General features: G+C 41.0%; 2 protein-coding genes across 2 annotated transcripts in view; one reads left to right on the top strand and one right to left on the bottom strand.

Annotated features, from left to right (window-relative positions):
- Nucleotides 1-1,191: 1,191 nt before the first annotated feature.
- On the bottom strand, nt 1,192-21,482 carry POGLUT1 (protein O-glucosyltransferase 1). Its single transcript, XM_053918408.2, has 11 exons — nt 21,162-21,482; nt 20,335-20,425; nt 18,919-19,062; nt 14,539-14,674; nt 12,203-12,324; nt 7,744-7,803; nt 6,242-6,341; nt 4,502-4,560; nt 3,282-3,449; nt 2,381-2,437; nt 1,192-1,779 (listed from the first exon to the last, which is right to left on the bottom strand). The coding sequence occupies exons 1-11, from the start codon at nt 21,244-21,246 to the stop codon at nt 1,623-1,625; spliced, it is 1,179 nt and encodes a 392-aa protein (XP_053774383.1). The 5' UTR covers nt 21,247-21,482; the 3' UTR covers nt 1,192-1,622.
- TMEM39A (transmembrane protein 39A) overlaps nt 21,454-23,414 on the top strand; it is a 37,091-nt gene continuing 35,130 nt past the window's right edge. Inside the window, exon 1 of the mRNA XM_024577895.3 lies at nt 21,454-21,588. The gene's annotated coding sequence lies outside the window, so the exon portion shown is untranslated. The remainder of the gene's footprint in view (nt 21,589-23,414) is intronic.

Raw genomic sequence — 23,414 nt, 5'->3', positions numbered from 1 at the left:
TTGTCCTGGTTTATCTGCGTGAATGTGGGGCCGCAGGGTGCTATCCGCCGTTCTGCCTACCCTGTTCTCCGCCACTCTGAGTCCGGCCCTCTCAGTTTATCTGTGCGCGAATGTGGGGCTGCAGGGTCTGCTAGTGGTGACTGCCTGCCCTGTTCGTCCCACACTCCGCCAGTCTCGGTCCTGCCAAGGCAACGCGAGTCTCTCCGCCTAGGCTGCCCGTCTCCGCCCCTCCTACCGGTCTGGATGAATGTTTCGTTTTTATCTCCTTGGTATCAGACTTCCTTGCCGTTCGACTTTCTGTCAGTTCTGGTTGTGCGAGAAGGCGCAGTGTGTCTACCTATGCCTCCATCTTGGTTCTCCCCCCTAGTAATTTTTAATACTCAAAAAATTCAAATTTAAATGTCTGCCTTATTCCATGCAATGATCTTACCAGGGATATTTAACTCCTCTAAGAAGTTCCTTAGGCTTACATTTTTGTGGAAGGGAGTTTATAAGGCCATTTCCCACAAATGCAATAAAATCCTGAATTTACATGACTGAATCTCACATTGACTAATTTTGAAACCAGGTAGTACCAACCTGTTCTCAGGAGTCAAAGGGAAAGAACTGATTTCTCTGTAGAAAGGCTGGGCTTAAAGGACAAGGATGGTTCTGAGTCATTAGATTATATGAGTTTTAATCCAACAATTTTTTATTTTTGACTATGTTAGTATGAGCATCCTGAGAGATTTAACTACTATCCAAATGTCTTTTTCAAAAAGGAAAAAGCCAGTCCCTGCAAAACTGTGAAAGGGTGGACTGCTGCCAATTGAAGGAGGAAAAATATTAAAGGTGTGCAAAGAGTGAAGAATTGGCTGTTCTATGCACAGTTCCTTTGAAGAGCGAGAGCTACTTCCTAAATTTATTAAGAGGCTTTTATTTTTTTAAGAGACCATAAAAAGAAGGGTGTGAAGGCACAAAAGGAATTCAAGATCCAATTGCAATTACTCATGCAACTGGCCCCTTTCTATATGGCATCAAAGAAACCTCCTGAGTACCCAAGAGTGTATGCTTTTAAAAAAGAGAACTCCTACGTCATTGCATGGCACAACTACTGCTTCCTCAGACCTTTCAGGAAATGATCCCTAAGTATTTTTCACAAACCATATAGGGCTTCCTTACATTAAAATATAGCATCAAAGATCAAGCCTAGAATAACTGCAGAATTGTGGTGATGAGTTGTACTAAATTCTAATGACTGGGTTTCTGCTCCAAACAATGGGACAAAGGACATCATCCCATGGACACAGTCAGTTTCACAGTGATGGACATACATAAGTGGATGATCTGAGGCACAAGCTGTGATTGGTCCTAAGAAAATGTAAGGTAGAATTGGGTTCAAAACCCACATTTCATAATTTTTGGTCCTTATTCAGCCAACGCGTTGAGCTGCTTCATATCTGTATTATACATATTTTGGATCTTTCTCAAGATTTGCTCTGGGTGAAGCATGATAAGGATAACCAGATATTTGGCTTGATAACACTATTCAAGGCATAGATACCACACTCAGGGTCAGCTTCCCCCCACAGTGTATCTCAGATCTGCTGCCAACAGTGCGGACTTTGGTCCAATGATGACTACTAGAGTTCAGTTTTCAAGATTTTGGGAATAATCTGATCATAGTCTTTCCTTCTTGTTACATTATAGGACAGGAATTTAGAATATTCAGTCAACAGGTTCTCCCAGTAACAGGTGACGTCATCCATCCTCAAGTGATTCATAATAAACTGGCTTCCCCTAAAGACAAGATTAACAAGAACATTTAAAGCACAGCATTTAATAATACTAATAGCTCATGAGTGCTTACCTTGTGCCAACACTGTTCAGAGTACTTTATATGAATTAACTTTTTTTAACTCACCTGACAACATGTTTTTATTGATTTGAGAGAGAAAGGAAGAAACATCAATAGGTTGCCTGGGAATCAAACCCACAACCTTTCGGTGTATGGGACAATGCTCCAAGCAGCTGAGCCACTGGTTACAGCTATATGAATGAACTCTTTTGATCCTCAGAACCAATACTCTAGCCATCATATCCACACATGTGCTCTTAGCAATAGAACTTCATTTTTTTTTCTTAAAAACAAACATGTAAACAGCCAATGCTCAGAAAAAGAACTTGATTAGTTACCTCAATGATTTCAGTCTACTTCTATAAAGGATAGGCTTGGGACATCTGTGAATGTGTGTTTTTCCCCCAAAACTGTTTTAATTCTGATTATCTCTGTATAATATGGATCAAGTCCAGACAGTGCCATGGTAACAATATTCACATAACTTTAGCGAGAGCAAAATGGGGAGGATAAAATGGAAAAGGAAAAATGAACAGAACTTACCTTTCAGCGATTTCTTGAGCTATGTCATCATTTGCTTTTACAAACTGCAAAAGCTCCCTAAAATGGAAAGAATGATTAGATTCTGAAGTATAGAGCAAGTTTATTAGCACTAAATCAGAAAGACCATAGATTGAGTTCTACTGTTAATCTGTAGGTATGTTGCTGGTAGATTATTTCTTTTTTAAAGGAAGGATATCAGGGTCCCCACAGGAACAAAGTAACAACAAAAAGCCCCCACACAGGCTAACGGCAATGTTTTGTAGTTTGCGGACGTATCTGAGAAAATAGAGAGATATTCAATGATACACATCAAAAGTCAACAGTGCAGGCCCTGGTATGGCTCAGTGGATTGAGTGTGGGCCTGCAAACCAAAGGGTTGCCGGTTTGATTCCCAGTCTAGGACACATGCCTGGGTTGCAGGCCAGGTGCCCAGTAGGGGGCGTGCGAGAGACAACCACACACTGATGTTTCTCCCTTCCCCTCTCTAAAAATAAGTAAATATATTTTAAAAATCAATAGTGCAGAAAAAACTTCTCTTATCTCCTGCTCTGGCCCCCTTATGTTTCTAGCCCCTGTCATCATGAGAGGAAATTTTCTTCAACTTCAGTGGGATAATTTCTCAAAATGTATCTGAGAGTTCCTTAGACAAAGTAAGAACATTAAATATCCCTTTCTTTAGTCTTTGAGAGATTAGAGCTTTTTCACTGAATACTGTCTGAAAGTCACATTTTGAACCAGCACTTTTTCAAATTATATCGTACTTATAGCCTCATCTATGTTAACAAAATAAAGAAAAAGCTTTCAGTGGAAAAAGTCATCAGAAGTATATGCCTTGAAAGGCTGGGGACTTAGAGGAAGATTACAGGAGTCACTAGACTCTGTTTGGCAAAGAGTGGCTTACTGGACATTGGAGAGATCTGTTTTGACTGGAATATAGTGAACCCATGGCTTCAGTTGTGGATAGAAGAATTCCAGCCACTCATCACCAACATGGAAAACAAGTGAACCACACAGGAAGAGGTGTTTGAACCGGAAACTTGCAGCTACACCTCTAAAATTAAACAGATACCTGAGAAAGAAAGAGAAGAATGTACTTGATACTATATAGTTGCTCCCATAAATATGACCATTTTTTCTTAATCCCTTTCCCCCTTTTCTCCTTTGTTGACCACTCTCCCGTCTCCTTCCTTTTAATTTTTCAAAGACACATCAGCATATCCCTGTGGCATTTCCATAAACTCCTTGCTTTTCCAGGGGCTGTAGGTTATTCCTGTAAATGTCAGGATGAGGTGGAAAGGGGGAAACTTTCTACAGGCAGAGCTAGATACAGCCAGCAGCTGGGTGCTAAGTAGAGAGGATTCAAGGCTCAGACGGAAATGATACCTCATCTCACCCTTTGCTATAAGCTACTATAGGCCTAATGTCTCCAACTTGTCATGCCCACCCCAAGGTGTGTTTTTCCCATAGGGTACCCCATCTGGTCAAAGGCATGCCCCGTTCCCTCTTCTTCTGAAGTATGGAGAGGACAATCAGGCATACCTAATCAATCTCTAAAGAAATACACCCTGGGAAAAAAACTATTTAAAAAGAACATTTTCTTTCCAATATGTCTCCTGCATGCACCTGTTTCCAATCAGAGCTGCTTCTCCCTGTAGTTCCCACTGTGCACTGTAATCAGCATCCATCTCTCTGAATCCTGCCACTGTCCCCTTCCTGGCCTGATTTTACCTGTTCTTCTAATTCTTAGTCCTGGCATTTAAATATACTATTTCAATTACATATTCTTTATTCACGTTGAATCTTAAAACTATTTTATAAACCTGATGAGTAGTCCATCTAACTTTAGCTACTCACTGGATGGGGTGTGGAGAGAAGGAATCCCATCACTCTGATTAGCACACATGCTCTATGGAAGCAGGGACTATATTTCATTGTCTACACAGTTTCCATGGAAGTTATGACAGAGCCTGTGCACAGCAGGTTTTCAGTAAATGACAGCTAAATGAATTGCTGTGACTTTCATAAACCCCAGCTGGGCCTTGGCATTAAAGTTCTCACCCAAAGTGCAGCTATTCCAAAAGCAAAAGGGAAACCAAGAGTAAGGAGTCCAGGAAGTCTTACTTGTATTTGCAGTGATCCACAAGATGGACATCCTTAGCAGCTGGCTTTCCCAGGGTATCCTTTAAGTGAAAAGGAAGTTATTAACATTAGTGATAGCATTTACTGAAGACCACTGTGCAGCAAGCAAGGCAAACATTTCAATCACATGATCTCATTTAAGTCTCAATAAATATACTCTGGAAGCATTATTACCTCATGTTATAGATGAAGAAGCCAAGGCTTAGAGAAGTTGGACGATTTGCTCAGGGTCACGTGGCCCTAAGTTGTAGGGCTACATTTTTAAACCTGGGTCTGTCTGATTTGAGAGTTTAAGCTCCCCTGGAGCTTATGAACTCAGAGGTCATGGCCTACAGTGCATTTCACTCTGTGTAAACTATACGCACAGGAGGTCACAAGTAGGTCAGAGGTGTAGATCACGCACAAATTTTGTTGGTCATGCAAAGTATTTGAAGTAAGTATTCAAATCACTGCCAACATTTATAGGTAGTATGATATTTCATGCAAAAATCCAGATTTTCAACTTTGCTTGTAAAAGGAAAGGAGAGCTGGTAAATTGTGCCCCTACTCCCCTTGACAGCAATGACTGGACCTTTGGCGCTCTCTCCTGCGCACCCCTTCGGCCCCTGGAACATCTGCACTCGAGACACCCATCCATGCGCATTCCAGTCACCTTAGCAGGTGAGAAACTCCTGGATGAGGGCTACGAGTCCTGTTGGCTTTTGCAGCCTCCCACAGTAGATGCTCTGCTGAATGGATATTTTTTTCACATTTTTATTATTAAGCAAAGTTTCTTAAAATTCATTTGCTCCTGTCTGATTAAGACTATTATACAGTAAGTATGTCCATCTTAAAGATACACTTAATTTTTCCCACAAGAAGTTTAAATATTTTTTCTTGTATCATCCTCATACAGTATGTGGCAATTTCAGATAAGTACATTTCGAGCTTAAAGTTCTTTGAATTAGGCAAGAAGTCATAGAGTTAAGAGGACAGAAATGGGCTCCAAAACAAAGCCTACCAACGCTGGCTTTACCTTAGAATACTCAGAGAGTTTTAAACAAATGAAGATGCCTGGACCCTATCCCCAGAGATCCTGAGATTCATTTGAATCGTTTCCGAGCTCTCTGCTTGGATTGTATAGTCACAGGGTTGAGAACCACTGGTTTAAACCAGGGGTTGGCAAACTGCAGTCCATGGGCCAAATCCAGCCTACTGCTTGTTTTTTGCATATGACCCATAAACTAAGACTGTTTTTACCTTTCAAATGGTTGCAAAAATCCAAAGGAAAATAGTTTGACATATGAAAATTACATAAAATTCAAATTTCAGAGCCATAAAGTTTTACCAGCACACAGCAAAGTCCAGACATTCACGTGTTGTTTATGCTGCTTTCGTGCAGCGACATCAGAGTCGAGTAACCACAACAGAAACCGCGTGACCCACAAAGCCTAAAACATTTACCATCTGGCCCTTTACGTAAAAAGTTTGTAACTTCTGGTTTATAAGTAATATATAATACTACTCAGAAGTAATATAAAAGTAATATAAAATACTACTCAGAATATGGACCAGAAAAGCAATGTGAGTTTGAAAAGGAATGCCAACACTAGTTCATGCAACACTCTCCACATTCATCACATAACTGACAGGAACCCTACTCTGAAATTCTACCCAGGTGGCAATGTTCTTTGAGTGAGAATATTCGCTGCTTTAGGTTCTACTCAGATGATTGGTGATTACTTTCATAGACTTCCAGGCCTGGTTTTTGGTGTACTCTGCATCAACAAGTTTTGGATTTTTCCGAGATAGGAGAATGAGAGGATCTCGCTCAGGACTTGTCCTATAAAAGAAACACATGACATAAAACTATATGTCCTACACCACAGTACCATTCCCAGTCTCCGGAAGGTAAGCAGTAATTGGACCCAATGCAATGATGGTACACACAGGTGCACAACTCATTGGCTACTTGAATAGTGGAGGAGAAGCATACCGGATACTGCAGTATCTAGGTGGTCCGGGGCTGTCCCCACTTCACCTTCAGGGATGGGGAGTATTTGGCCCTTCTTTGCTCGCATCCAGTTTTTAAGGTTATGTTGTTTTGGTCACTACAGCCATATCCCAGGAAATGACTTCCCTTTTAGGAGGGTTCATGTAGCCTCTCTGATCAACAGTACCCAGAACTGTGTGACCATGTAATCACCACTCACCAAATAGCTACATGACCTTTGTTATATATGCTCTGTAAAGTCTAGGATAATATTTAAATGAAAAAGAAAACTAAAAGGCTTAAAAACCTGAAGATTATTGTAGAAAAAGTTCTTGCTAGGGTCCAAGTAGCAAATGGTCTTGACATTTGTGGGGTCATAGACCCTCTGAGAATCTGATGAGAACTATGCACTCTCCTGTCTAGAAAACTGCACAATCCCCCTGTAAGTTCAAGAAAGTCCTAAAACCTTAGAAGTCCACACATGGATCCCAAGTTGAGAATCTGTGATCTCAAGATTTGAGCAGCAGAGAAGTTGATAAGAAATGGTAAGCAGGGGCTGTTCGGCCATCTGCACTCTGAAGTCCACTGTTCAAGTAAACAGAGGGTGGGATCCCTAATAAGAACTCACCAAGAAAACTACAAAACCCTTCTCTCAGCAAAGTCTCTTTTGTATTCATCTGTTCAACACACACTCATTGTGTGCCTATGTGGCAGACACTGACCTTGGCAGTGGGGATACGGAGCTGAACAACACAGATGCAGTCCTTCCCCACCTTTTCCTTTTCCTTCTTCCTCTCTTCCTTCCCTGCTGCCCTCTCCATTTTTACCAGTCTCTGTCCATGCTCTCTATCACTGTTGGGCAGCCACAGGGTCTGATGAAAAAGGTACTCAGGAAATAACTAACAGAGTGACTGGGCAAGATCATGAACTGCTCCCAGGAAACTGTAATCTCTCAGGTCAGAGGACAACTCATCTTTCTGTTTGATGTTCTGTACTCATTGCCCATCACACTTGCGGCACTCTGTAAGTATCTGTTGACTTACTGAGTGAACTTTACTTCTTTGAATTTCAGTTCAATTAAGAGTGATTTGGGCAAGTAATTTGAGTTCTTCTGTAGTCTAAAAGTTCTATGATTCTACATGGATTTCTTAGTTTTCTTTGTGAGCTAGAGTTTGCTACATCCTCAAAATTACTTAGATATTACACATTAATTGTAAGAATATCTTTGTAAAATGCCAGCAAATATAATCACCTTGATCCTCGGAAATACGCTGTGGAATTTTTCTTTTTCCATGGCCACTGCACTGCTGACCTAAAAATAGGTTTTGATTAGTTTCTATGGTTTTTTTTTTTCTTAACTATATAAGGATGTGTTTTAACCATTTTTGAGGATTAGTTCAGAGCTTTACATTTTTAAATAAGTCTGAGCCAGGCTATTCAAAATAAAAATCCCTAAACGACATTATGTCCCCTTTTGTTATTACTTCATTCCTCCAGAGGCATCAGCAAGTAGTATCTACACATCTACTGCTCCATTGATAAGTTAACAACATTCAAAGAAAAGTTCCCAAACACTAAGTGACATGTTTAGGGCTATATAATTCAGAGGGTTTCCTCTCTACTTCAAGTAGAATGTTATTAATAAAATTGACATGCAAAGAGAACTGGAGAAAATATCAGAAATTGAATTAAGGGTCAGAAAAAGAATCACTCCTTGACTTCATGGGTTGGATACATAGGAGGTATCATCAGGTTTAGTGTGATTGTGCAAAGCACCCTGGTATTCTCAAAACTGTACTAAGTGCTCCATAAAGACAAAGTGTCTGACACTCAGGTCTCAGAACGCATTACCACGACCAGCTTTTCTTGCTGAAACTACTAGCTCACCTTTCTTAACTTTCTTCATAGGAACCCTGCACAGAAGTTTTCTCAATGTTTTCTCTGAAAAAGGAGAGGAGGGCTCAGCTGGAGTTAATGGGGGACTGGTGGTCTGTATTACTATAATGAGATTTAGGGTATTAACTTTTTGGATAGAGATACTTTTCAGATACACAGTGTCACATTGCTCATTTCTCTCAGCTGACAGCACTGCTCCATTTTTCCTGGCCTATCTCTAGCCCTTTCTTGCTGGATCATCTTTAGCTGATTGTCCAGTTCAAAGCCAGCACTCTCTTGCACTCTGTCCCATATTCCTTTCCACCAAAATATAATCACTGTGGCACTGGGTTTTTGTTTTATAAGTTGTCCAGTGGAAAATGATGTGTGCTAATTATATAAATGTAAAAACATGAAATAAAAGTGGAGAAAGCATCATCTAATTTCCCTACACACAGATAAACACTTTTAACAATATAACATTTGTTTCAGCGAAGAATTTCCTTCCAATCATCTCTCCATATCAGGGTTCTCAACCAGAGGTGATTTTGCCCCTTTCCCTCAAGGGACATTTGGCCATGTCTATAAACATTTCTGATCGTTACTACCAAGGGACTGCTATTGGCCACTGCTAGTGGTAAAGGCCAAAGCATGTTGCTAAACATCCTACAATGCATAGGACAACCCCCTAGAACAAAAAATGATCTGGCCCAAAAATGTCAATAGTACCAAGATTGAGAGACCTTGTTCTATATACTAGAGATCATACCATGCACGCTGTTAGGAAACATTCTTACAAGTATTGTAGATAATAAGAGCCAATACCTACAAAGTACTTTCTACGTTCTGGACACTGTTCTAAGTGATTTATACATTTATCAACTTATCCTCACAAACTTCTGAGGCAGGTTTCATTATTATTACTTTACAGCTGAGGCTCCTGAGAGGTTAGGCAATTTGCACAGAGTCACACAGCAAATAACAGCCAGGGTTTGAACCAAGAGTCCCTGATTTTAAGTCCTATACTAATTTAATTTTCCAGTCACACACAGTATTCCATTTGTTAGCTAAGCAATAATTTGTTTCTTATGAATGGGCTTTTAGGTAGTTCCCAACTTTTTGCTTTAAGAAACAACATGGTAGCAAATACCCTTATATACACACCTTTGCACACTTGTCTAATTAATGCCTCAGGATAAATTGTAGAAGTGAAATATCAGGATAAAAGGATATATACACTGTAAGTTTTAATATATTCTGCCAAGCTATTCAACAAAAGTTATATTCATTTATACTCAATTTTTAGTATAAATTTCCTCGGTCCCTGGGAAAGGTGTGTTTAATATACACTGACTTGAATGATGCATTGTCTCTGTTTTCCCTCTCCCTCATTCTTTCCACCCACCTCCTACATACCTTAGGACTTTTTCCTTCAGGCAAGTGCTAAGAGTGGCCACCACAGCCTGGTGTTGCCCCCGCCCTCTTCGACTACCCTCTCCCCCATCCCTGACAGTAGAGAGTGAAATCTTTAAATCTACAGGGACAGTGAATTCTTCTACAGAGTGGAAAGTAAGTCAATGAAGAGAAACTCCCAAAAGATGATAAAAATAGAAAAGTGGCAGGCCAATGCATTTGGATTAAAAAACTGACTATTTGTTTCAAGGTAAAAAAGTAAAATCACATAACTAGAGATTCTGAATGGAAGGCTCTAAACTGTAAAATGGCAATTCTATAATCATGAATAAATTCAACTGAAGAATATAAAGGGACGATATCAGAACATTTTCATATAAGATTAGATTTTAATACATGTTCTATCTCCCTATTAACTGCTTATTAATTTACAAATGGAAAATAGTAACTACACAGTGAAGGATAACACCTTGACCAGATGATCAACATCAACATCACTAACGATGTTGGATAAAAAAATCACTTATGTAGTACATAAATACAGTATTTGGACCAACAATGCATACACTGAATCTGATCATGAGAAAAAGACAAATCCCAATTGAAGAACATTCTGTATTCTTCAAAATGTCAATGTCATGAAAGAGAAGGACAGATTGAAAAGTTCCAGATTAAAGGAGACATGACAAGTACCTGTAATCCATGATGGTAACCTGTGTCCTGCACTTGAGGGAGAGAGTACTATATAGGACATTATTGAGACAATTAAGTATTGTATCGATACTGTTTTCTGAATTTGATCATTGTAGTGTGGTTATAGAAGAGAACACCCTTGCTTTTAGGAAATACACAGCTAAATACTAAAGGGTAAAGGATTATAAGGTGTGCAACATCCTCTCAAATAGTCCATTGAAAAAGAAATTATGCTTGTGCTATTATATGTATGCGGTCTAAATGTATATCAAAAGACATAATAAAATAAATTATCATCCATGCAATAGAACACTATGCATCTGTTAAAAATAATGAGGTAGCTTCATATACACTGACGTGGACATATTTTTAAGACACATCAATAAGTGGGGAAAAAGTTGGCTAGGTTAGACATTTAAAGTTTTATGAGCATGTACAGGTTTCGTAATAGAGAAAGTTATTTTTTAAGATTTAAAAATATATAGTAGCAGGTAGAAAAAGAGCTACAAAAAGAGTATGAAAAGGGCATTTGCAAGCACCTGAAAAAAAAAGGATTAGAAAAATAAGGCCAAAAATAACTTGGAGAACAAAAGGTTTAAGATGCTTTTATTTTTCCCTTCTCTCAAAATTATGTTCAAAATTAAAAGATAAATAAGAGATGATGGTCCCAATGGCTGGAGAACACAGGTAACATTAACAGGTAAAGTGGAGATAGTAATGCTCTCAGAAATCTGAACTTGAGGCCTAGACTGGTCCTGATCTTGATCGAGTCACTTAACCCATCTGGGCCTTTTGTCCCTCATCCCTGAAACAAAGATTTGGATGAGCACAATTTGCAGTGCCAGATCTATGAAGTATGAGACCAGGTTAGACTAAAAACCAATTTACAAAGTATACCTATGGAGAATAGACTCTTTTTTTTTTTTCTTTTTTTACGGAAAGGGCTCTCACAGCCCCTGAAGACTATGGCCCCACATGTTTCTCCAGAGAAGGGACATGCACTTCATCCCCTTTGAATCTCCAGCCACACTTAGTACAGGTGACAGATACTTGTAGAAAAAAGTTAAATTAAATTATCACTTCCCCTATACCTGAGAGAAGACCTATATAGACTGTGTTTCCAGAAGTTTACCAACTAAGTATCATTGTTGTTTGAATCATTAATGTAAAGTGTAGCTAGGTAAGAACACCTGTAACTTAGATGACCTGAACAATATAAATTCTGAAATGATGGCAGGATGGGATGAAGACAACAGGCAAAGAAATGTCTTAATCGTGTATCAGAGATGATATGGACTAAACTTGCCTTTGGGATGCCCATGGGACATTTATGCCCATGCCACTCCCACCTAAAAGACTTAGCTCTAAATTACACAGTAGATTTCTGTCGCTTTAAGTAATGTTCTATCATCCCCCACAACACAGCCATTCATTTTTTTCTAATTATAAAAGTAATTCTTTCTTATTTACAAAATCTTAAAAGTATAGAAAAATTTAAAGGAGTAAATGTTCCTATAATCCCTTCCACTGAAGCACTGATGGTTTAGATTAGATTCTTCTGTTATTTTTCTATGGATATATACAAACACATACAAAATTGCTTTTGCTCTAAACAGTTTTTGTCTTTTAACTTAAAAGTTAGTCATTTAAAAGTAATTGTTTATACGCTACTGTTTATTTTAAGAAGACCCATAAAGAAGGGACAAACAGAACTTCTCTAAAGGACCTACCTTACCAGCTCTTCTCTGAAAAGGTCCCACCGTCCAAGACCCGTAGGATAAATTGGCCAAACAGCGGGTCCCCCTTCCCAAAATGTCCAAGCAGGATACATGATATCATGGTACTCTGATGTCTTCAACAGAAACAGAAAGGTGGTTCTAAATCAGTCTCAGAACAGAGGGAAAAGCAGCCAACTGCATTCATACCACAGGATCCAGACAAAGGCCTTGCAAGCCTGATTGCCACATTGCCAAGCCGTATCTTCCCTAGTCTGCAAAGTCTAGACTCTAGGTATTAAAAGGCAAAAATTCAGTGAGCGTGTGCTCACTGAATCCCAGAATTTGAGATCCCATTAAAAGTCAACTTTTTCAGTTCCCCAAAGTTCTGTTTTTCTAGAGGACATACACCTAGGACATAAACTAGGGTTTCTAGTTTAAGGAAATAATGTACAAAATTCTGGAAGATCACATAGCTTGCTCATCTTTTAACTGCTATTACACTTGGAGTGCATACTGTCTTACCAGTTCTTGGTTATTTCTTAGACGGGCTTTTTGAAAGCAAGAATTAGGAAATGCAGTGCATTGGCTAAGATGTGGGCCTACAGTGCAATGTGGGCTCCCGAGACAGATCATTTGAATCTGAATGCTGACTCCACCTCTTTTCAGCTCTAGACAAATTAATCTTTCTATGCCTCAGTTTCCTTATCTTTATAATGGGAGAAATAATAATATCAATAATACTGTCTATGTAATAGGTTTGTTTTGAATATTAAATGAGTTATACACATAAAAAGCTTAGGACAGCATCTGACCCATTACGTACTCACTAAGTGTTAGTACTTCCCGACACTGTGGCACTGTTGAGCTCACATTGGTTGGTCAATAAATTCTTGGTTATTCGTCTATCAGGTTTTGAAGTGCTGATGGGCAGAATGGGGTAAAGGAGGTTACCCCACATCTTTTGAAAAAAGTTTGAAACCATCTGTTCCCTTTTTATAGTTACTTCAGTTAAAACTCTGGCTACTGAGAAACCTCTAACTCTACTGTTTCTTCTGCTGGAATTATATACCCAATATGCTGTTTGCCTTCTCCTTCAAATACTTGAAAAAAGGTATGTGATTTATTAAGCAGCTCAGACATAGCTTCTCAATGGAAGCTGCACAATTACTATAAAGTTGGCAGACTAAAATCCCTCCTTTGGAGACTAGGAATCATTGGTTTTAAAAAAGGAGGGAAGTAAAAATGAAAAGAAAGTTAGTATAATGATGGTCATACTTTGTTATCCACAGAAACAACAGATAAAGAACAAACAAAGTCCTTGCTGACTTACATGGGAGCCTCTATTTGTTCTTCAGGAAGGGTTTCATGACAAACAACAGGACCAAGCACTTTTGAGAAATGAGGCTAAATCATGGGAAATGCAACACAAATGTGGCCTCAGCCCACTTGCAATACAGGAAATAAACAAGTCTAGAGAGAAAGTAAACTGGGATAAAGAAAAAGTAGGGATAAAAGGTCCCTCTGCTTTGGAAAAACCAAATCAGAGATGATGTTCTTTTCTCAAAGTCCATAGGATTTTCCTAAACTCACTCTTCCCGCCACAGAACCTTCCACCCACTCTGTTCTGGCCTCTCCCACCTCTGCCCACAAATGCGTTCATACTTAGTCTCCAGGGAACCAAGGCTCATCCCTGCCAATACACCATTCACAAGAATCCGAGCGCTGGTAAGATATTAACTGTCCCAAGTTTTCCAAACCCACCAATGTGTCCTAGTAATCCTGTTCCTCCATGACTAGATCCAAAGATCACCCCTCACAAATCTCTCTTGGATATCCCAGGCCTATCCACTCAATGCGCTGCTTGGGCACAAACTGTGTGGAGTTATCTAACACCTTTGGTTTCGCTGTTAGCCATGCTAGGCTCCTGGGATACAGTGACAGGCCAGATGACACCCAATGCTGTGGCTGATGTATATGTTGTTGGAGCTCAACAAATATTTTGAATGTGTTCTCTAATTCCAAGTCCATGAGTTTTCTTGGACCACTCTCTCTCAAGGATCTCTGAATACCCCCTCCAATGTCCTATAGATTCCTCAGGCCTCTCTTTCCCTACCCTCCATCCCTGGCCCTAGACACGTAAGCAATCTCACATTACTTACAGGTCCTCAATCCTATCTCCCCAGTCTTCCCGCTCAACCACGGTGAAGCAACAGGGACAGAGACCCACTCCTGGATCTCAGGCCTCATCCTCACCATTACCCGTGAGATTCTGTCCTAGGACAATCATCGCCGCGTGATGCCCTAGAGGCCCACCCTGCACCCTCTCATTTGGCTTTTCCTGTGCTTACCTTGCTGAAGGAGAAGACGGGAATGGCAGGCTCCATCCATTTAGGGACCTGTGGATAATCTCGCACATTGATCACCATCTCCATGTCAGGGAGGCGTCCGATAACTTCCAAAATAAAGTGCTCCACCCCACTACACCTGTCAAACAGAAATAGCACAGTTCACCAGAGCAGGGCCAGCTCTAGGACAGGCCAGTGTTCCAGGCACACTTCTAAAGACAAACAAGTCAGCGTTCACATTATCAGCCACTGCCAAGTCCCCTGAAAGCTGTGCTCCTAAAGACTGTCCCACTATTTCATGCTGTGTAAGTCAACTTTCCTAGCAAAGCTGCTCCAGCTTCCAATACTTAGAATCTAATTTTCCAACTGGATCATCATAAGTTTGAATGGAGTATTATTGCTACTCCTACCACCACTTCTCTGTTCATTCCCTGTCTTCTTCTTTATTCTCCAATATGGAACACTTTAGTAAGCAAGACACAAATTGTGACTGGAACTGAAATGGCTAATTTTCTAATTGCATACCTTGGGCTTGCTTCTCCCAAGACATTCTCTTTTTCCTACATAATTAATAAGTGTTACAGTTTATGAGGAAAGATAGGAAAACTTTCATTACCTTCACCCTGAAATAAAGAACACTATCAAAATTAGTTTTGCAAGCCAGAAAAAGAATATTATGTACACAATCACAAGCATTATAATACAACATTCTGACTAGACTCCCTATAAATCCTCAGAGGATTTCTGGCAAGAAACAAAGGACAGAGTGACAGCTTAGCTTTTCTGACCCATCCTTCAAGGTCCTCTGGGACCACTATTATACTGGGAGCAGCATTCCAAGGCTTCACCAAAATGTTCTGGCAGCAGGAAAACAAATGATTTATATATAGGGAGATAACTGCAAAAAAAAAAAACCCCAATGGTTTATAAACATAAGAAAAGTTGCTCAACTGTATTAATAATAAAGAAATGCCCAGCTCTGACTGGTGTAGCTCAGTGAATTGGGCACTATTCTGAAAACCAAAAGGTTGCTGGTTCGATTCCCTGTCAGGGTATGTGCCTGGGTTGTGGGCCAGGTCCCTGGTTGGGGGTGGGCATGTGAGAGACAACCAATCAGTGTTTCTCTCACACTTGGATGTTTCTCTCCCTCTTTGTCCCTCCCTTCCCCTCTCTCTAAAAGTAAATAAAATCTTTTTTGAAAAAAAAAAAGAAATGCCCAAAAACCAAACTTGTAAAACCAGAGATGAAAGGGAATGGGGAGTAAGGGATAGGACAGACGTTGTTTAATGGTATAAATTTACAGCAAGTAGTAATAATTCCTAGAGATCTTATGCACCCAGTACAGTAAATCCTCACTTAACATCTACAGGCTCTACAACTTTAAGTGTAACAAACCAATTTTACCAGAGGCTAATGGATATAAACAGTAGTTACGCTCTTACATATGACAATATTCCAATATTCGAGCAGCTGCCGTGCAACGTCTACAGACAACAATGTTGCATCATAATCATCAGACTTGCTAAGAGACTAGAACTCATATCAACTACTAACAAGAAGGATAATTATGTATGTGATAGAGGTGGTAATTATCATACAATGCCAATATATTACAATAAAAAAATGTATCAAATCAACATGTTGTATACCTTAAATTTATACAATATGTCAAATATATTACAACTGAAAATTAAGTAAATAAAGTATCCCCATGACAAAAAAAAGTAAAGAAATAATAGCGACACTAGATGCCAGTTTTCGCTAATCAAATTGGCAAAGAGTCAGATAACACAGTGTCAGCAAGGGTGTGAGTTCTGTTCTGAGCACGTGATACAAGGGTGGTGGAAGTGTGAACGGGCAGAGCCCCTTTGCAGAACACCTGGCTCTTATTTACGAAGATTTCAAAAGACACATTAATTAATTAATTCTACTTCTAGGAATTAACCTGCAGACATGTTTACACTGCGTGTTCGAGGGCGTACGCACTAGGGTGTTCACTGCGGCACTGTTTGCATTAGTCAGAGATCAAAGGGGAGTGAATAAGGAATAATTTAAATGTCAGCTGACAGAAGACTAAAGAAATCTATATAATGGATTATTATGTAGCTATGAAAGAGTGAAGTGTTCTCTATGTATTCTTATGAAACAATTTCCAAATCGACTGTTATATGGAAAAGAAAAGTAAGTTGCAGAACCAGAAGACATATATGTTCTAATTTGTTGATGAGTCTAGGTAATTATATAAAGCTAGATTATTTCTGGCAAGATATACAAGAAACTTGTCATTGTGATTGTCTCTTGAGAGGAGGACTCAGGGACTAGCAGTCTGGGGGGCTGAGCTGGTAGAGAAACTTCCTTTTCATTGTACATCTTTTTGAATTACTGAAATATTAACACTCTGATATTCAAAAAATGAATAAAACCAGTTTAAAAGTTTTAAATATATATTATTGCAGTTCATCATGTAACAGATAAAACATTTTCTTTCACATCTGGTTTTTTAAATAGTGTCTTCTCACATGCTGAATGATCCCATTTATATAAAACGCTAGGAAACAGTCTATGAGAGGAAGCAGAACAGTGGGTGCCTGGGAATGGTGGGAGGGGTGGGAGAGAGGAACTGCAAGGACGCACAAGTTCACTTTGAGAGGGATAGATATGTTCACTATTCTGGTGTTGACTTATATCAAAACATCAAATTGTACACTTTTATGTGTGCAGTTTACATCAACCATACCTCACTAAAGTTATCATTCTATTTTATTTTATTTTAATTTTTTAAAAGATTTTGTTTATTTTTAGAAAGAGGGGGAGGGAGGGAGGGAAACATCGATGTGTGAGAGAAATATTCATCAGTTGCCTCTCACACATCCCCAGCGAGGGACCTGGCCCACAACCCCGGCACGTGCCCTGACTGGGAATCAAACCAGAGACCCTTTCGTCTGCAGACCGACACTCAGTCCACTGAGCCACACCAGCCAGGGAAGAAATACAGACTATTTTACCATCCATTAAAGGTCCCATGCTCCTTTAAGAACATTTCTAAGAGCTCCTGATCCTGACCAAAAGGCTCTGAGGTCTGAAATAAGAGTTATGCACTTTTCAGAAACTTTCAAAGTATTTCATTTCATCTGGAAATTGTTCAGCTATTAAACACTGGGTAAGCTTCCAAAGTCCAATAATGTATATATTCCTATTTTCTTTCTCATTGTAGAAATTAGAAATTCCTCTATGCTCATAATTTCTACTTAGAGTCTCTATTATTCTCCCAAGTAATGAAACAAATGTCTGTTTAAAATACCTCAATGATTTTCCCCACTACTACCTTATTTGCTCTTGACACTTGATAACCAAACAGTAATTGTGATTACCTCAGTGTATAAGATACTAAGCGATCTTCATTTTCCTTTTTGTTGTTGTTTTTACATATTTTGACAATGAAAATGTACTAATTGGTAATAAAGTTGTTATTAAGAACAAATAATATAAACCCTTGTGTCCAAGTGGATACATGTTTTTTGCAATACTGACAATTTATTTTACTTTTAATAACAGCATAGAGATTGTTTAGAAAAATGATCTTAGGCAAGGGAATGTCATGCCCTTTGAGTTTTATACATTATAATTTTATATAGATTTTTAAAAATAATTTTATATAGAGTTGTTTCTTTTTTAATCCAAGGCTTCTAAAAGGGAGGTCTATCACCGGTTGTATATAATGCTGCCTAACCCCAACTTCCAGGCTCAGTCCATGACCCTCCTCCTCCTCCATGACCTTCCTCAGCCCACTGATTCGTTACCTCAGCTCTCATACCTGAAGTCCTGGCTAGTGTATCCTGCACAGTCTGCACCTCCAGTCACTCCTCTTGACTTTCCACCATCTTACTTCAAATATTTGGTATGCAGAACAATAGTTGGCCCTTGACAATCAAAGCTTTTCCCCCACCTTCAGCCCAGCTCACACCTGGTAGGTCTCATCAGCCTGTGTTCTGTAGCTACTACATGCAGGAAAGAAGAGCAAGGGCAGAAGCACAGGCCAGTACAACCAGTGACATGACCCAGCCTCACGAAGAGAGAAGAGACGGGAGTCGATGTAGGAGTTGGCAAGAAAAATTCCCAGGCGAAAAGAGGTTGTCACTATTTTACAGTCCTCTGAAATGTGAGGAGGGATTTGCCTGTGGGTCCCTTTAATTGGCTTGTGTGTTTTTTTATTTTATTTTTTTATTGTTGTTCAAGTACAGTTTTCTGCCTTTTCCCCCCACTTCCTCTCTACCACTCCTGCCCTTCCCACCTCCTTCCCCTAATTGGCTTCTTTGTAAGAACAGAATCAAGTGAATTCGTATGTAATAAGGTCAGAAGATATCTTTACCTCATAACTCTCACCTTGAGGGAAACATGCAGTCATTTTCTCGATATAATCTGTGCTTAATGATCTGATAGTGAGTTCCTAGCTTCCGTCTGACTACCTCCACCATCACCTTCCTGGAGATACCTCCTCGGAAAGGAGTCAGATCCTCTTCTATGACGCTAGGAAAGAATGGGAATCATCAAGGAAAGCAGGTCAAGAGAGTGGTACCATTCCGCCTACTTCCTTGGCTCTAGGTTTAGTGTTAAAGAACACAGTAAGCTGAGGGAAAGAATAGACGGCAGGAATGAGTACCCTTCTCCCCCCCCCCCCCCCGAGGTACCTTGGCAATCTAAAACATCATCAACATCGAAGCCACCAAAAGGAAAGAGCAAGTCAATTTCTCTTCTTCCTCCCTCCATCTGGATTGCCCCTCCCTTGCCTGATGCATATTCCACCGTCCCCCTCGGGCCACATCCATGTCCTCCCCGTCACTGCAGTCCCACTGACTTCCCCGTCTCCGAATCCCACAGAAGGTGTGGTTTACGCATGGTAGTCTGACATTGTCTGACTCCCTCATTCTGATCTGTCTGTAGCCTAACAGCAATCACCGGAAATTACCCTATTTTGTATTCCCTTAATAAAGTTCAGTACACAGTAAATTTTTAATAAGTATCATAAGCATCAAGTGAATTTTCTGAGGAGCCCTGGAGTAACATAATGAAGAGCTAAAGGCCCCTGATACATAGCAGATGGGGAATCTGAGGCCCAGACAGCTTAAGCGGCTTGCCACAGGAATAATTAATGGGAGATCTGGGAATAGGACCTCATTGTTGTTTTCCAAAAAATCTTTCTTTCACACTCTAGCCCTAATTTCCATACTTTAAAAGTAACCAACAGGAAAGGTATGATTAGATTCACTTATAAATATGCTCATTCCGTCAACAATATTTATTAAGACACACCTTTCAGCCCAGTGGGGAACACAGACAAGTGCATGTGCTGACTTCCACAAGGAGGCGGTGGCGAGGCTGAGGCCTCTCCTATCCCAGGGCATTTTTATGTCCAAGAACAGCAATTTTCAACCTTTTTCATCTTGTGGCACACATAAACAAATTACTAAAATTCTGTGGCACACTACAAAAATAGGTATAATTTTAATTCATTCACACCAGACAGCTATCGTTGTGTTAGCTGTTGTCATTTCTTTATTTGACAATCTAAAGGAAAAGAGGTCAGTGCCCCTGACTAAATAGTCAGGTACTGCATGTTTTAAAAATTCTCGTGGCACACCGCTTGAAAATCGCTGCCCTAGAAATAGGAAACCACCTCAGGGACCCTGTCTGCTTTCCAACCATGCTTGCCTCCCTGACCATTGAAACCAAGGTCCCTCGCAGATCTTAGGGGACTTCTTTGCGACAAGAACTAAATTCTCAGACAAATCAAGAACTCACCCATGGTAGCAGCTGCAGTTTTGACTTGAACATGGTTCATAATTCTCCAAAGACCTGTTAATTTGGTCAATAAATACTTTCCATGTTGAACCTTCAAAAAGTGAAGTAAATAAAGATTAACAAAACCCCCTGAGCATTCTTATTTGCTAGTAGAACCAACAGAAGGCCAAAAGTTTTACACACCCCCTCCCATCCCACTCGTGGAAACGAAACGCCAGGCAGGTTTCATTCTGTAACTCCCCAGCACTCATTTCAAACCTGCTACTCTATTCAGGCCCTAAGGCAACCAAGAAACAGGAAATTTTCCAAGCTTAATGCCAGGCATTCAGAAGGCTACGGATAAACTGGTAACACCGATTCCCAGCTTTTACTAATCAATCTCAGTCCTACAAAGATAATCAATTGAGCCTCCCTTCATCTCTTCTGGTAATGGCCTAACACACACACACACACACACACACACACACACGCACGGGCACCTCCGTCCCCTCTCTCACCCCCGGGCGCGCACACACGATTTATACCCCAGTGTGTTTTAGGGGGTGCAGAGCGCGGGGGATGCCCGCTGTGCGCGAGCAGGAGAACTCCCTCTGCTCCCCACTCTCACTCCAAATTCTGGACAACGGGTGACTCTCCAGGGTCCTGGGCAGGAGAAGCAGCACCGGACACCCAAACATCCACTCTCCGATCCAAGGCGCCCGCCCCACCTCCCCCGCGCCCCGCGCCCAACCCTGCTTTACGGCGGTCACAGCATCGACCGGGTGCAGCGGCCCGGGGAGCCGGGGGGCGGGAGGGCGCCCCTGGACCCAGCCAGTCCCCGAGCCCACCTGACTCCTTCTGGCGGCCGGGAACTAGCGACAGGAGCAGCAACAGCAGCCGTAGCCCAAGCTGGGAGTGCGCGGGCCGCTCCATCGCCGGCGGAGCCACTGCAGAGCCCCCGCTGCGGCACCGTGGGCGGAAGCGCGGCCCCGGGCGAACGTGGCCGAGCAGCCGCCGCCGCGTGCGCGCAGGCGGGGCCGCCCCGCGGAGGCTGGGGGCTGCGGTCTTCCTTCCCGCGGACGCAAGTCCCAGCTTGGGGCTGTTTGCCGGCAAGTGCTCGCCTGGAAGTAGGGCTGCGCTGTTTACGTGCTGTTCCGCGGGGCCAGTGCAGGCCTGTTGGTTCGTGTAGCGCCAGCGGTAGGAGGGAGGACCCCGGCCGAATGGTCTGCCGGAGGGCCGCACCCTCCCGGTTCAGGCAGCCCCCAGCCCCAGCCGGTGAGTGCTCCAGCCACCCGTCCGCGTCCGCCTACTAGCTGACATTGCTGTGAGAGACTGTATTCAGTTTCGGGGAGGGTTTTTTTGAAAGCTCTTTCAACTCATTTGCCCATTTCATGACAGGTGATTTGTGAGTGCGCCTGCCCACACCAGACGAGTGTTTTTGACAAAAAACCGCAGGACCCCCATGCTCCACCCACCAGATTCACCTGATCTCGCCCCAAGCCACTTTTTGTTTGTTTCCCTGGATGAAAAAAGTCCTCAAAAGGAAACATTTTGTCAATGTGAAAGCAGTGAAACAAAAAAACAGCGGAAGCACTAAAAGGCACCAAAATCGAGTTCAAAAACTGTTTTGAGCACTCCAAAAAAGTCTCGATAGGTGTATTCCAACAAATGGAGAGTACTTTGAAGTTCTCTGAAGTTTAAACACGTAAGAATAAATACACAATTTTTTAATGAATAAATTCTGGGTGTTTTTGGGTCCTCTGTCGACCACAAGTTTTGCCTTTGGGGTATCGAATTTTAAGCTGTTTATTAAGAAACAAAAGACTCAGAAAGGACCTTTGCCTCTCCCCCTTCCTGTTTAAGAGATTCACATACTAAAGGCTACTCCAGGCAGGGGACCTTGGGACACTTGCTTTACCCTAATGTGAATTAGGGACGGTAAATACAGGCAGGGGCCTTTTAGGGAGGTGCCCAGTGTGTCCCAATGTTTCTGAGTTACCGGGTAAGAATTTGCCTCCCTTGTGTATTCCGCTCTTCCTCAACTACTTATAAATAGCCCATTCTCACTACTGAAATCTAAGACCCTACCCCCTGCCCCTTTTCTCATTGGTCCAAGATGTCACATATATCCAATGTTGCCTCACTGTCTGGAATTTTCATGCCTGTGTGAACTCCCTATGTGCATGTATCACATACAATTTGAGTTTCTCCTGCTAGTCAGTTTCTGTTAACTTAATTATTAGCCCATCTAGAAAAACTTAGAAGATGGGAGGAAAAGTATATATACACATTATATATAATATATACAATATGTTGTATAATATATACAACATATTGTATAATATATAAAATATATGTATGTATATAAAGATACATAGATATATAGGTGTCTATAGATATAGCCTCCACACTACAGTGTACAGCACTGTTAAACCCCAAGGTCTTGCAATGGTGTAGCATAGGTCTCCTTAGAATAGGAATTTATAAAAATTGGGGTGACTTAGATACTGAAAAATGTCAGTGGGCAACATTATACTGGACACTATGTTTAGGTATATAGTGATCATACAACTGTTACGGTAGAAACTCCCAGAAACTCATTTCTCGCGGATGCAGTAAAGAACTGGAGATCTGCAAGTTTATTAGGCTGCAAGCAGGTTTTATTGGTGATATGTTCTCAGGAAAGAGAATAGGCCTTGTTGAGGTGGGGGGGGGCAGTGAAAGGCATAGGTTCAAGGAAAAGCAGGGTAAGAGAGGCGAAAGTATGGAGTGTCAAGTGCCTGGGTGGCCAGAGAGCTGAGAGAGAGTCCTTTGCTCTGTGGGCTTATATAGTTGGCAGGGTGGGGTAAAGAACTTACATGTTGACAGGTAAAGGTGGTACCAGCTTTCCCAGGGGGATGTGACTACCCAAACTTAGGTATGTGTGGTAGTATGTGTGTTAGCCCGAATCCTTATCTTGCTCCAGAATACACTTGTTCATCTTATTGTAAAACAGATTCGTGATTGGAGGCAGTTAATTAAAGTTGGGGTGTTTACCCAAAGTTATTTATGGGCTCTTTCTGTAAGCATCAGAGACTCCCTCATAAATCAGATAGTGACCA

Source organism: Desmodus rotundus, chromosome 2 (assembly GCF_022682495.2).
Source record: "Desmodus rotundus isolate HL8 chromosome 2, HLdesRot8A.1, whole genome shotgun sequence".
NCBI classification, from domain to species: Eukaryota; Metazoa; Chordata; class Mammalia; order Chiroptera; family Phyllostomidae; genus Desmodus; species Desmodus rotundus.
The sequence above is the reverse complement of the archived record's forward strand: the minus strand, read 5'-3'. Positions and strand labels throughout refer to the sequence as shown.